Below are 16,035 nucleotides of genomic sequence, written 5' to 3'. Positions count from 1 at the left end.
TGGATTGCTTTTATGTTCCAGGGAATCAAACTGAACAACAGTATAAATAATGTGCTCTGCAGCATTACTTCTGATTTGCCCCAATAGAAGCAATACATTAAAACCCCATTTATTCTGATCCAGCCACAGCAGTCACAATAAAAACATTTATACTCTCTTTCTGTTCCTTTCTCTGCATTACGCTACCTCTACCACGTTCAGCCCTTCTCTCTCTCGCTCTACATAATTCATGAGCATCATGTATTATTCAGGCCTGGGGCCGTCTCCATGGGCAACGGGGCGGGTCAGAGGTTAGGAGTCAGGCTTGGGCTCCCACACAGGTAAATTACTGAGATTATTACTACTCTCTAGTCCCACTGTGCTGCATTTGGCTTCCATTTACCACTTTACTCCTCTCCATCTGTGTCTTTTGCCCTCAGAACAGCCTCAATTCGTTGGGGCATGGACTCTACAAGGTGTCGAAAGCGTTCCACAGGGATGCTGGCCCATGTTGACTCCAATGCTTCCCACAGTTGTATCAAGTTGTCTGGATGTCCTTTGGGTGGTGGACCTTTGTTGATACACACGGGAAACTGTTGAGCGTGAAACACCCATCAGCGTTGCAGTTCTTGACACAAACCGGTGAACCTGGCACCTACAGTACTACCATACCCCGTTCATAGGCACTTCAATTCACCCTCTGAATGGCACACACACACAATCCATGTCTCAATCGTCTCAAGGCTTAAAAATCCTTATTTAACTTGTCTCCTCCCCTTCATCTACACTGATTGAAGTGGATTTAACAGGTGACATCAATAAGGGATCATAGTTTTCACCTGGATTTACCTGGTCAGTCTATGTTGTGGAAAGAGCAGGTGTTCATAATGTTTTGTCCACTCAGTGTATTCTTTCTCCAACAATAAATCCCACCACTTAAACCCAGCTCCTCATCAGAAGAGAGTTGGTGCAGGTACTGCTGCTGTGCCTCTCGGTGAGCACCAGTTGTATGTTGAGGAAATCACAGGCTATAAAACTACAAAACCCAGGAGTCATGAGCCATTGAGCTGGGCCCAAGGGAGAGCTTAACGATGCATGAAGTGGACTGGACCACTGACTGTGTCCACTGTTATGTTTCATAAACTCTCTCTAAAGGAAGAGACAGACAGGGCAGACGATTAAACGGCCCTGCGCTGTCCCTAAATCACATACACCATATCCTCTACACTTCCTCATTTCTTTTCCCCACTGATCTGATGTGTTAGAGCAACCACTTCCACCCCCCCCCCCCCCCCCCCGAGAGTTAAGACACAGACAGGACGATTCTCTTCTCTCCTCAGCCTGTAACCATGGTACCGCAGGGAGTCACAGCGAAGACGTTGAATGGTTTCATTTCTTTCCATTATCTGATGCCGCGTCCATCTTCACAGGGATATCCACTAGGTTAGGTTCTTAAGGACCACGGCTTCAAACTCTTAGTACCAACACATACGACAACTTGAATCTTCCATGGTCTCACATCGCAAACATCCTCAAAGCATACTATCACCTAAATGTGTCGTAGAAGAAGACATCTTGTTCATTATTGTGTGTGTGTGTGTGTATGTATGTGAGTGTGTTGCACGTGCCTGTGTGCTTGCACGCGTGCGTGTTGGTGTAAACAGCCGTACTAATAGATGCATTGAGAGTAGGCCCAGTCGTTTTCACCTGCATCTTGCGGAGCTGGGAAAGTTGTTTGCGCAGGTCGGTGGCGTTCTGCTGCAGGTCGTGGAGGTGAAGCTGCATCTGCAGCCGGGTAACGGTGGTGACCTGGCTGTCTCCGGAGGGAGGGGGGGGCATCAGAGCCAGCGGGGCCGACGGCGTCAGAGCTGACAATCACAGGACAGAACACAGGTTATGAGGAAGTCAGAGGAAACTGGGTTAATTACAACGCTGTATGAATAAAGACATCTGACACACAACAGAAGATGCATGCACGCACACGCACACACACAGTTCCACACGCAGTCTTGGGAGCACAGGTAAAGGATCCCAGCTCAGTTCCTGGACAGAGGTAGACTGAAAACAAACAGAGAGAGCCTGTTGATGGTGCGAGGAGAATATCCTTCTGAATCTCAGACAGACCCAGAATGAGTTAGGGACCAACAAGACAGGACCAGAGACGCTGGACCTGTGACAACACCAGACACCCACCCAGGGGCAGAGAGATGAGAGGAGAGATAGAAGAGGAGAGGAGAAGAGTCAAACTACCTTTCCGCTTCAGCCGTCCAACTGTAATACAGAAGCAGTGAGCCAGTTACCAAAGATAAAGAGAGAGAAGAGAGAGTGGAGGAAAATTGGGAGTAATCTTCAAGGTTTACATTGCCAGAGGCAAATGTGGACCCCTGGACACTTCCTCTATAGACTATTGCTGAGAGAAAAATTGATAATTTAACAGCTTTATTTTCTGGTCTTATTTCATGTCAAGGAGAGGCATCAAAGGCGGACGTGTCCTTTCGCTGGCCCTTTGATGGTCTGGCCATTGAACAGCAAGTCTATGTAGACTCAACCATGCTAAACGGAGGCATTAGGAACAGGGTAAGAAAGAGATAAGGAGAGAGAGAGGGAGTGAGAAAAGAGAAATAAAACAGAAGAAGAAAGCGAAGGAAATGTGAGTAAGAGAGCGATATTAGTGGAAGCAGGGACAGCGGGATGGGTTTGTATCTAGGTTGCGAGTTGAGGAAGATGTCATTCAATGTCTGTTGTGGTTTAAAGACATAGTAGCCATATTATCTGTTAAAATAACTGGTCTATGCCTGGCCCAATGGTAAATTGATCTGAAAACTAAGCTCAACTTGAACTATTGGAAATGGTTAGCAGGACTGGACGCAGTCTGACTACAAGATCAAACTAAAACTCAATTCACTTCAATTTAGTTTGAGCTAGAAGTTTAGGCGTAGTACTCACCTCCAGTGGCGGAGCCGTCGCTGTTGGATTCGGTCTTCTCGCTGGAAGAGAAAGGGAAGGGCCGTGAGAACTCCGAGCCCTGGTCCGGAGGGCAGCCCGCCATCATGCAGAGACGCAGTAGGCCGCATCTGAGGATCAACCAGGGCCACAGGGCAAGGCAATTACAGTGCTAATGCCAACACCTGTACTATACTTACGCATTATGTACTTATACTACAGAGTGCTTTATACTGTCCACAGGGCAAGGTCATTATTACCAGCCAATTACAGTGCTAATGCCAACACCTGTACTATAATCATGTACAGTACTACTATACTGCAATAATGTACTTGAACGTATTCTGGTCTATTAAACAACGATATAGTATCCTGAGTCATGTATTTCTGTGCTCGTCCTGTGATGGTCTACTGCTGTAGTAGTATATACATCTATGAATGGCTCTGTGTGTTTGGGATCCTAAGGGGGTCTTACGTGCTGTCACTGTCGGGGGCTTTGGTCAGTACACTCTGAACCAGGCCTGTCAGACTGGCTATCTGTTTCTCCATGGCCTCCATACGATCCAGACGGTCCGCACGGTCCCTGGAGAAAGCCAGCAGGTTAACACACACTGGTCAGTTAGGTTCACTCACACACACTCACACACACACCAACATGGAAGCTCGTGCACCCACACATCCCACAGTAACGTCAAAATGTACTAGTACACACTAGAAAACACCTAGCGAAACACACACGTACTGTATAGAGGAAGCATGAAATCTTAAACCACACACACACACACACACTCACCTGGACTCAGAAGTCTCTCCAGGGAGTGGGGAGCTGTATCCGGGCGCAAACCTGCTCCCGTCTCCTCCCGGCCCGGCCTGCAGGGCCAGAGGGTCAGAGCTGGAACTGGGCCTGGACTTGGGGCTCTCCACAAACACGGAAGAGGAGGCTGAGTCCTTGTGGAAGGTCTGCCTGACCGGGGAGGCTCGGCTGGGGGAGCTAGAGTACGAGTCCCCCCTGTCCCTCAGCTGCATATCAGGGATCTTCTGCGGGGAGGAGGGGGGCATGCGGAAGCCCATGCCCAGTGTGGCTGAGGAGTAGGAGTCGGAGTAGAGGGGACCTCCAGGCTTGTACAGGGCGTCCTCCAGCTCCCCCTGCAGGGCGGCAGCAGAGTAGGTGCTGAGGGAGCGCACAGAGCCGCGGCGGTACAGCCCACCGGACACGGGGAAGCCGAAGGGGTCTCCGATGGCGGCCAGCGACTGTGTGGAGGCGATGCTGAGGCGGCCCTCGTGTACCAGGCTGTAGGGGTCGGCGTACAGCCCCTCCTTTACCAGCATCATGTTCTTCCCAGAAACCTCCTCGTCGGGCTTGACGTCGCGGCGCTCCAGGATGGCGCTAGGGGAAGAGGACAGGCCGGCGTTGGGGCCCCCGTGGTGGGAGCCGGCTCCAGGGTGGTGGGAGTGCTGGGGCTGGTGCTGCTGGGGGTGCTGCTGGTGCTGGGAGTGTTGTTGAAGCTGGGGGTGACTGCCCGGCCCGGCGAAGGAAGGAGGCCGACCCCCGCTGTAGGACAGACGGGAGCGGGCTGGGGAGCCGGAGGGGGGTGAGGCGGAGGACGAGGGCAGGGTGTTGAGGCGGCGGGTGGGGGAGGACTCTCGGGACGTGTACACCAGATCCCTCTGAAACGACATTAGGTGCGGGGGTGGAGGGTAGGTTACCATGGATACCAGTGGATGAAAACGCTGTGCTCCCCCTCTGTGCCAGACTGACAATCAGAGGATAGGAAATCACACTGACATTGGACAGTCTGTGGCAGCCTGGGCTCATCAACGCAATCATAGCATCTTTATACAAGCCCACATCAAATACCAGCACACAATCAACACGTGTGATTCAAGTCTATAGTAATGGCTCTATCCAAGAGTACAGTAAGGCTTATGGGATATGAGATTACCTACATGTACTGATTGTCACCTTACAGAGTAATAACTGAGGCTGAAAATGAAAGAGCTTAAAAGAGGGGCCCAGTCCAGCCTTTTTGTTTCTTTCTTCTCCTTCCACTCGTCTAGGAGAACCACCGAGCTCCATTTAACCAGCACAACTAAACCCACTGGATTACAAAGAGCTGGTATTCAGCACGTCTCCATATCTGCACATATCCATTTCCTGTCTATTGAAGAGAAGAGAGAAAACAGGAGCCTAACCCACTCCTGGTTCATTAGAATGAATGTGAGGAATTTCCTCATCCACCACAGGTTCTTTTCTCCACCGCTTGCCTGGGTGGTCTAATCCTTTAATATTCTACCTTTTTACTCTGCATCTCCCACTTTTTCAATTCCTCTTTCTCTCATGTTTATGTCTTTCCTCAACCTACAGTAATTATCTCTCTCTCCTGTTTGTCTTTCCTCAATCTACAGTAGTTACCTCTCTCTCCTGTTTGTCTTTCCTCAATCTACAGTAATTACCTCTCTCTCCTGTTTGTCTTTCCTCAATCTACAGTAGTTACCTCTCTCTCCTGTTTGTCTTTCCTCAACCTACAGTAATTATCTCTCTCTCCTGTTTATGTCTTTCCTCAACCTACAGTAATTATCTCTCTCTCCTGTTTGTCTTTCCTCAACCTACAGTAATTATCTCTCTCTCCTGTTTGTCTTTCCTCAATCTACAGTAATTACCTCTCTCTCCTGTTTATGTCTTTCCTCAACCTACAGTAATTACCTCTCTCTCCTGTTTGTCTTTCCTCAATCTACAGTAATTACCTCTCTCTCCTGTTTGTCTTTCCTCAACCTACAGTAATTATCTCTCTCTCCTGTTTGTCTTTCCTCAATCTACAGTAATTACCTCTCTCTCCTGTTTGTCTTTCCTCAACCTACAGTAATTATCTCTCTCTCCTGTTTATGTCTTTCCTCAATCTACAGTAATTACCTCTCTCTCCTGTTTGTCTTTCCTCAATCTACAGTAATTACCTCTCTCTCCTGTTTGTCTTTCCTCAACCTACAGTAATTATCTCTCTCTCCTGTTTGTCTTTCCTCAATCTACAGTAGTTACCTCTCTCTCCTGTTTGTCTTTCCTCAACCTACAGTAATTATCTCTCTCTCCTGTTTATGTCTTTCCTCAACCTACAGTAATTATCTCTCTCTCCTGTTTGTCTTTCCTCAACCTACAGTAATTAACTCTCTCCCTTTTATGTCTTTCCTCAATCTACAGTAATTACCTCTCTCTCCTGTTTATGTCTTTCCTCAACCTACAGTAATTACCTCTCTCTCCTGTTTGTCTTTCCTCAATCTACAGTAATTACCTCTCTCTCCTGTTTGTCTTTCCTCAACCTACAGTAATTACCTCTCTCTCCTGTTTATGTCTTTCCTCAACCTACAGTAATTACCTCTCTCTCCTGTTTGTCTTTCCTCAATCTACAGTAATTACCTCTCTCTCCTGTTTGTCTTTCCTCAACCTACAGTAATTATCTCTCTCTCCTGTTTGTCTTTCCTCAATCTACAGTAATTACCTCTCTCTCCTGTTTGTCTTTCCTCAATCTACAGTAATTATCTCTCTCTCCTGTTTATGTCTTTCCTCAATCTACAGTAATTATCTCTCTCTCCTGTTTATTTCTTTCCTCAACCTACAGTAATTACCTCTCTCTCCTGTTTGTCTTTCCTCAATCTACAGTAATTACCTCTGTCTCCTGTTTGTCTTTCCTCAATCTACAGTAATTACCTCTGTCTCCTGTTTGTCTTTCCTCAATCTACAGTAATTACCTCTGTCTCCTGTTTGTCTTTCCTCAACCTACAGTAATTACCTCTCTCTCCTGTTTGTCTTTCCTCAACCTACAGTAATTAACTCTCTCCCTTTTATGTCTTTCCTCAATCTACAGTAGTTATCTCTCTCTCCTGTTTATGTCTTTCCTCAACCTACAGTAGTTATCTCTCTCTCCTACTCTCCTTCCTCTAGTCATCCCTGTGTCTCCTCATCCTTTTTTAAATATACTCTTTCCTTTCTCTTAACCTTCCCATGCAGTATACTGTAAAGTGATGATGGACAGGACTATGTACATATAAGAGCCATTGCAGAGGGAGGGCATCGTACACACACACACACACACACACACACACACACACACACACACACACACACACACACACACACACACACACACACACACACACACACACACACACACACACACACACACACACACACCCTGGTGGAAAATTGCAAGATTATGTTATAATACTTTTATTGCATCAAATGGTTGTTTTATTCGTCAGAATAGAGTATAACTATTGTGTGTGTGTTCTACTGAGGATGGGCCTCTGGAAGATAACACTGACAGAGGAGATTTACGATGTCTTTTGGGTGATAAAACCTAAAGAGCATTCCAGAGCATGAGTTAATGTTTCTGTTCAATACCGTACCAGGGAGAGACGGTTCCAGTTTGGAGTCGGAGGGCCAGACACTGGTCTATACAATGAAAACTGTTGACACAGCAGATACTGTCTGCTATGCTTTATAGATATCTTTCATACAAATCTTAACCTTGTGACCCATTCTATATATCTGTTCGTCATGTAGGTCGAAAGGGGTGTATCTTGGCTATAAAATACCTTTTGTCTCGGGGCTCTAAACGATCAGCTGAGCGTGAATCGTCGACCAGCCGTGACCAGCCATCATTATCGTAGAGCACTCAATCGATTCACTTTATATGTGTGCGTTGTATTGACCTGCTCCCTTATTAATAAGTGATTCAAGATTTAGTTTAAGTATAACTCTGACTTTTGTGTCAGTTTGTCTGTGCTCATTTAATAGTAAAGAAATTAACCACCACAACACGCACGCACGCACGCGCACACACACACACACATACACACACACACACACACACACACACACACACACACTTAAAACCCTGAAAACACAGTTAAAACCAGCTATCCAAACCCAAAAATGTACACCCGGGAGCAGTTCAATGTCAAGATGTTAGTTAACATGCAGGGTAGTCCCCTGCACAGCACTGAACTAGGAGGGGATGTGCAGTTCACACACACACTGTCATAGAACAAAGAGCCAGCCAAGAGCCAGCAATGTTCTTCAAAGGCCTGGCTTTACCGCATCATCTACCCTCCTGGAAATAAGAACTCTCTATGATTTAATTGAATCTAGTTCATCTGGGATATTTTGGTGTTCCTCCATACACAATTTAGGGATTTTAGTATGCCTACACGCACACACGAAAACACACTCATCCGCACAGACAGAGACAGAGACCCACCCACACACACACACACACACACACTCTAAATATTTGCATAGGTAATGGCTTATTCATCCTCAGTGCAGTGTGACTATTACAGATGGTAGGGACTGAAAACAGAACAACTTCAAGGTTCCTTGAACTCAACCAAAACAGAGACATGCACAGGGGGCGAAACAAGCTCATCTCCCTGGGAAACATTGTTATTTTGTGTCCAGGCAGCATATGGTGCTCTTGAAGATAAAAGTACTGGCCAGCGGGAATATCTGGAGAAATAACCCATACGCCTCCACAACCTGTCAAACTTACTGTTGCAACATAAACACAAAAGAGCTGTTGCACCTTCAAAGGTCAAAGCCCAACAGTAGTGTGACAGTATCAGTATATATAGTAGAATCCAGAGCCCTCCATCCACCTATTCCAGTATCAGACGCCCAGCCCAGCTCCACCCCCTCCCCCTCCCTCAGCACCCCTCTCTCCTCCCTCACCCTTCTCTCCCCTCCCTGTCTCACCCTCAGGTCCCCGTTGACCAGGTGTGTGCCGGGGTAGGAGGCGTAGATGGGCTCCTTGCGGTAGATCTTGATGATGCTGCGGTCCTGGATGTCCCGGATGTCCTCCAGCTCGTAGAAGACGTTGCGCGCCTCGTCCTTGATCAGGATGGCCGTGTTGGAGGACTTAAGCATCCCCGCCGTCAGCTTCTGGGGGAACATGTGCACGATGAGGGCGTGCAGCGTGTCCAGGCTGCTCAGCTCGTGGGTGATGTGCACCCGCCGCGTCTCATCCCCAAACTGCAGGAACAGCACGCCTGGAGAAGGAGAGTGATAAAGAGAGAGGGGGAGAGAATTTGTCATATATTTTTAAGATCTTTTCCGACCATTGAACAGCTAGAGAGAGATTATGACAGTGGGGAAAGGTAGAGAGAGGCTGGGTCAAAGGGCAGTAGGCCGGATTTGAACCTATGCCGACACTGTAGACGTGTTGACCACACTAGGCCACAGAGAGAGAATTTAAAGTCAAGGATGAAGGTGGAGCAGGAGATAATAGAACAATAGAGGAAGGGGTGACGAAAGTCAAAGGAAAAGGAGAGAGAGATAGATAAAGGGAAGGTCTGGTTGATAAATAGACAGGAGGAAGTGGGAGTGAGAGAGTGCCACTGTCCTAAAGCACTGCCTAAACTCCTCTTCCAAAGGGCTCATCATCCGTCACTGTCACTGGTTTTACAGCGCTCTGTTTCTCCCTGCGTGCTTAGCATCGCCTACACCCACCGATGTTTATAAGTCTGATCCATCCACACTGTAAAGCTGTCGCAACGATGAGTTCACACTTATGATACTGTAGTCCACACTGTAAAGCTGTCCCAATGCTGAGTTCACTCAATATGACTCTGTAGCAGAAATAAATGAATGTCTATGAACATATTATCCCTGTGCTAATAATGAAATACAGTGCAGTGTATGGTTGTGGTGCCCCAGATATGTAATCTAAGTCGTGGATGATCCAGTGTTATGTAAGCAGTAACGTACCACAGGGCAGGCAGGCAGAGAATAATCACAGTCATCTGAAGGTGCGAAGAGACACCAGGCTGTAGGTTACATGACTAACCAAGGAGCTGTGTGATTGGTCCCTGATAAAAACACCCAGCCTGGAGTGCATAATTTACGCTTCTGAAATGGCTACAAAATACACAAATGTAATCACGACTCAATCATTTCGCAATAATTCGAATAGTGAATTCAAATAAAGCATAACCACAAAACGCAAAAGGAATTGGGAATGGGAATAATTATTTATTATGCAAGTGGATAAGGTTTGATAAGATAGCAGATAAACTGGGTAAATGTTAATATGAAAATGGCATGAAGCCATTCTGATTAGATGAGTAAGTTGAACTGCAGTGGCCGTCGATGACGTTTAAGATGAGGGAGGATGTTCATTTATTTTACGACCATGGCCTTACTTCTATTACAGCATATTGGACGACTGTCATTCATATTCCATTCACCCAGTTCAATGTAACGGCGATAGGTTTAGGCTACTACATGATACTAGAATTTGACCTATACCCATCATGAGTTTCTATTGGACAAATTCAGGTATGTTTATCTCTTTTTCGTTCCATATCCCCATTTCGTTCCGGCGCCATCTTCTAAAATGGCGCCAGAAGAAATGGCAGCAGTTTTACGGACGCCTACCCAATTGTGCTATTATGTGTTTTTTCTCACGTTATTTGTAACTTACTTTGTACATAATGTTTCTGCCACCGTATCTTACGTCAAAAAAGAGCTTCTGGATATCAGGACAGCGATCACTCACCTCGGATTAGACTAAGATTTTTTCTTCAACAAGCAGGACTCATAGGACATTCTCCGAACACCCGACAAGGCCAGCATCCCAGTTATTTGCAAGAGGAAGAGACGCAGGTACAGAGGACACAGAGTGGGATGCCTCGTAAGGATCCTCAGAAGGCGAGTGGGAAAGCTGCCGTTACCGTCAATACCGTCAAAACTCTGCATCGCCAAGATAGAACAGTACACTCCGGTAACACGAGGGGGGTCGGTCTGTGCATGTTTGTAAACAGCTGGTGCACGAAATCTAAGGAAGTCTCTAGATTTTGCTCGCCTGAGGTAGAGTATCTTGTGATACTCTACAGACCGAACTACTTGCCTAGAGAGTTTTCAGCTATAGATGCTGGCACTAAGACCGCACTTAGTCAGCTGTATAAGCAAACAGGAAACCGCTCACCCAGAGGCGGCGCTTCTAGTGGCCGGAGACTTTCATGCAGGGAAACTTAAATCAGTTCTACCTAATTTCCATCAACATGTTAAATGTGCAACCAGAGGGAAAATAATTCTAGATCACCTGTACTCCACACACAGAGACGCGTACAAAGCTCTCCCCCATTTGGTTAATCCGACCACAATTCTATCCTCCTGATTGCTGCTTACAAGCTAAAATTAAAGCAGGAAGCACCAGTGACTCGGTCTATAAAAAAGTGGTCAGATGAAGCAGATGCTAAACTACAGGACTGTTTTGATATCACAGACTGGAACATGTTCCCGGGATTCTTCCAATGGCATTGAGGAGTACACCACATCAGTCACTGGCTTTATCAATAAGTGCATCGAGGACGTCATCCCCACAGTGACTGTACGTACATACCCCAACCAGAAGCCATGGATTACAGGCAACATTCACACTGAGCAAAAGGGTAGAGCTGCCGCTTTCAAGGTGCGGGACTCTAACCCGGAAGCTTATAAGAAATCCTGCTATGCCCTCCGATGAACCATCAAACAGGCAAAGCTTCAATACAGGGCTAAGATTGAATCGTACTACACCGGCTCCGACGCTCATCTTATGTGGCTGGGCTTGCAAACTATTACAGACTACAAAGGGAAGCACAGCCGTGAGCTGCCCAGTGACACGAGCCTACCAGACGAGCTAAATCACTTCTATGCTCGCTTTGAGGCAAGCAACACTGAGGCATGCATGAGAGCATCAGCTGTTCCGGACGACTGTGTGATCATGCTCTCCGTAGCCGACGTGAGGAAGACCTTTAAACAGGTCAACATTCACAAGGATGTGGGGCAAGATGGATTACCAAGACGTGTGCTCCGGGCATGTGCTGACCAACTGGCAGGTGTCTTCACTGATATTTTCAACATGTCCCTGATTGAGTCTGTAATACCAACATGTTTCAAGCAGACCACCATAGTCCCTGTGCCCAAGAACACGAAGACAACCTGCCTAAATTACTACAGACCCGTAGCACTCACGTCCGTAGCCATGAAGTGCTTTGAAAGGCTGGTAATGGCTCACATCAACACCATTATCCCAGAAACCCTAGACCCACTCCAATTTACATACCGCCCAAACAGATCCACAGATGATGCAATCTCTATTGCACTCCACACTGCCCTTTCCCACCTGGACAACAGGAACACCTATGTGAGAATGCTATTCATTGACCACAGCTCAGCATTCAACACCATAGTACCCTCAAAGCTCATTACTAAGCTAAGGATCCTGGGACTAAACACCTCCCTCTGCAACTGGATCCTGGACTTCCTGACGGTCCGCCCCAGGTGGTGAGGGTAGGTAGCAACACATCTGCCACGCTGATCCTCAACACTGGAGCACCTCAGGTGTGTGTGCTCAGTCCCCTCCTGTACTCCCTGTTCACCCACGACTGCATGGCCAGGTACGACTCCAACACCATCATTAAGTTTGCAGACGACACAACAGTGGTAGGCCTGATCACCGACAACGATGAGACAGCCTATAGGGAGGAGGACAGAGACATGGCCGGGTGGTGCCAGAATAACAACCTATCCCTCAACATAACCAAGACTAAGGAGATGATTGTGGACTACAGGAAAAGGAGGACTGAGCACGCCCCATTCTCATCGATGGGGCTGTAGTGGAGCAGGTTGAGAGCTTCAAGTTCCTTGGTGTCCACATCAACAAAAAACTAGAATGGTCCAACAAACACCTAGACAGTCATGAAGAGGGCACGACAAAGCCTATTCCCCCTCAGGAAACCAAAATTATTTGGCATGGGTCCTCAGATCCTCAAAAGGTTCTACAGCTGCAACATCGAGAGCATCCTGACTGGTTGCATCACTGCCTGGTATGGCAATTGCTCGGCCTGCGACAGCAAGGCACTACAGAGGGTAGTGCGTACAGCCCAGTACATCACCGGGCTAAGCTGCCTGCCATCCAGGACCTCTACACCAGGCGGTGTCAGAGGAAGGCCCTAAAAATTGTCAAAGACCCCAGCCACCCCAGTCATAGACTGTTCTCTCTACTACCGCATGGCAAGCGGTATCGGAGTGCCAATAGCAGCCACATATAAACAGCTTGATCACTTTGCTTGTTAATTCCTTCTCGCATCTATGCGCTGTCTGCTCACCTTTTCCCTTTGCTTGTGGGCTTCAGTGCACAACACATCAGCTGTCTGTGACCAGGCAAAAAATTCAACAACATCTCTCTTTCTCTCTCTCTTGCTTCTCCTTAATATTTTAAGAAATTAATTTTTTCAAAACTGTTCAACTATTTTTTTTCGCTCTCTTTGAGACAATTACTCACCACATGTTATGCACTGCAGTGCTTGCTAGCTGTAGCTTATGCTTTCAGTACTATATTCATTCTCTGATCCTTTGATTGGGTGGACAAAATGCCAGTTCATGCTGCAAGAGCTCTGATAGGTTGGAGGACGTCCTCCAGAAGTTTCCATAATTACTGTAAGTCAATGGAAGGGGGTGAGAACCATGAGCCTCCTAGGTTTTGTATTGAAGTCAATGTACCCAGAGGAGGACGGAAGCTAGCTGTCCTCCGGCTACACCATGGTGATACCCTACAGAGTGCTGTTGAGGTCACTGTAGGCCTTCATTGCAAAACAGTGTGTTTTAATCAATTATTTGGTGACATGTGAATATATTTACTATAGGTTTACCTAAAAAGGATAACTGTTTTAAAGTTTCACTCATTTTTTATTTTTGTGGAATTCCCTGAGGAGGATGGTCCTCCCCTTCCCCCACTGAAGAGCCTCCACTGATGTCATGTATATTATCTGTACAGTGTGTGGTGGGTCTCACCTGGGGAGCACTGTCTTACTGTAGCAGTAGTTGGTAAAGGCTAAGACGTGATCATGTACACGTCATGTATAGTTTCTGTACTGTCTGGGTCATGTCCAGCTCCAGTGTGGGTGTTGGGTCTCACCTGGGGAGCGCAGCTTGTTCTGGCTGGCTGAGCGGGACAGGGGCAGACTCTGGCGGAAGCGGTTGGTTCGGCTGAACCCCAGGGGGATGTCAGCCTCAGACATGGTCTCAGCCAGAGACTCAGCCGAGGCAAAGGACAGTTTAGCAGCCTGGTCAGCTAGCCCAGACTGGGTGGACTGGGAGTGACGCGGGCTACGACTCTGGAGGAGAGAAAGTGAGAGAGAGTTTGTTTGGGGAGAGGAGTGTGAGAGAGAGGCAGAAAGAATGGATTTGACAGAGAGGAGTACGGAGAAATGTGAAAGAGTTAACAAACAATAAACAGATTATAAGACAAACAAACACAATTAAGATTGGCATAATGTATCAGCATGTCAGGACCAACATTCATACAACTGATGCCATCTTTCCTCTTTCTGATAGGGTGGGATGGAATCATGTGACGGTGCCTGTTGTTTCACCAATGCTGACAGTAGAGGGTTACAGCAAGGCAGAAGTCCAGAACACAACACCTTCAGAATTAGGGATCCACTGAGGACCAGTAGGAATGAGGAAGATACAAAATATCCTGGTGGGCACTGAGATCAGTTTAAATGTTTTAACGCTTATGTAAAGTTCCCTCTCCCCCTACACCTGCATCCTCTCCCTATTGGTTGGGGCCCTGCTGGCCTCTGGCCAACCTTAAATTAGTGCAGGCCAGGCCAGGGCTGTCTGGATTAGACAAGGCCATGTAGATCTAGATCAGGGCTGTCACTCTGGGTTTATTCTACTAGACTGGACCTGGCCTGGGCCCAGGCAGCATCTCTTCTTCCTCAGCTGCTCTGCTGCTGCTACTAGACTGTGTTCTGTTAGGCTGCTGTATTCTGTTCAGTGAGCTGGCTCCCCTATCCCCACCGCCGGCTCTCCTCCAGCTCCCAGACTCCGTTAATGAGCTCCCAGAATGCTCGCTGACGACTGTTAGTATTGCAGAGCCAGCCAGACACATCGAGCCCACATTACATTACAGTACAGTGCCAGCGCCCCTCGCTAGCCCCTCGCACCAAGTAGAACACAACTTTTCCTCCGCTTGTTCTGTCGTTTTCATCCCTCGTTCTGGTTCAATAAGACTTCAGCATGTTTTTCTACGAGGCTCTCATTAATCTTGTATTTAGTAAGGCGAGACGCAGCCTCACAGAGTGCTGTGCTCATTGACTCCCAGCAGTGCTCGCTTTGGGGTCGTTCACAAATACACACAACATGAATGCACACACACCACAGGAGGCTGTTGAGGGGAGGACGGCTCATAATAATGTCTGGAACGGAGCAAATGGAATGGCATCAAACACATGGAAACCATGTGTTTGATGTATTTGATACCATTCCGCTCCAGCCTTTACCACGAGTCTGTCCTCCCCAATTAAGCTGCCACCAACCTCCTGTGATTCACATACAAGTTCACAGACACACACATGTACACACACATGCACGCACACACGCACGCACACATGCACTCACACAAAGACACACACACGCACTGTTCATACTGCAACCACAAACATTTACACAGCGCAGTCACACACACAGCCCCACAACAGAGTGGTGGCACTTGTAAATGACTGCACTGTTGGAGCTAGGAAGATAAGCGTTTCGCTACACCCGCGATAGCATCTGCTAAATATGTGTGCACGACAAATCATATTTGATTTGATTTGGTGGGCCGGCAGACAGTGTCTGGGCACGCAGAGAGAGGGTGGCTCTGACGGATCGCCCCCACTGTGCTTTCTAATGGGGTCATTTATCTAAGCAACGACCACACTGAGCAGGGAGCACAACAACCCAGTCCATCGCACCGCACAGCAGCGCATATATTGTACACACAGAACACACTGCACACGCAACAGACACAAACACCAGCTCCAGTGAGCCGAGCAGAGCTCCAGGGCTAAATAAAGCCAGAGCGCAGATGGATAAAACACAGCCATCAGCTTGACTCAGCACAGCAGAGCTAAAAGATACATATCCTATAGAAGAGTGAGCCACATCTCTAATCACACCAATAATCAAAGGAGGCCTCTAGTGTCTCCAACACGCCAGTGAGCTGACGTCGAGCTAGCGCTACTCCCTGGTGTTTGTTCCTACATAACAGAGGATCTTTTCAACAAACCACACCGAACCGGGGAGACCAT

General features: G+C 47.4%; 1 protein-coding gene across 9 annotated transcripts in view; it reads right to left on the bottom strand.

The window, feature by feature from the left end:
- Positions 1-16,035, bottom strand: part of LOC106607321 (SRC kinase signaling inhibitor 1) — a 49,549-nt gene that overhangs the window by 17,476 nt on the left and 16,038 nt on the right. For 7 of the 9 annotated variants that reach the window (XM_045720565.2, XM_082976613.1, XM_082976619.1 and 4 more), the window contains 6 exons: positions 13,875-14,073; positions 8,669-8,961; positions 3,716-4,590; positions 3,398-3,505; positions 2,926-3,053; positions 1,687-1,847 (listed from right to left, as the gene is read on the bottom strand). In XM_045720565.2, coding sequence (XP_045576521.2) covers positions 1,687-1,847; positions 2,926-3,053; positions 3,398-3,505; positions 3,716-4,590; positions 8,669-8,961; positions 13,875-14,073 — 1,764 coding nt within the window. The remainder of the gene's footprint in view (positions 1-1,686; positions 1,848-2,925; positions 3,054-3,397; positions 3,506-3,715; positions 4,591-8,668; positions 8,962-13,874; positions 14,074-16,035) is intronic. The other 2 variants (XM_082976614.1, XM_082976615.1) reach the window with 1 other exon arrangement.

Source organism: Salmo salar, chromosome 06 (assembly GCF_965601325.2).
Source record: "Salmo salar chromosome 06, fSalSal1, whole genome shotgun sequence".
NCBI lineage: Eukaryota > Metazoa > Chordata > Actinopteri > Salmoniformes > Salmonidae > Salmo > Salmo salar.
The sequence above is the reverse complement of the archived record's forward strand: the minus strand, read 5'-3'. Positions and strand labels throughout refer to the sequence as shown.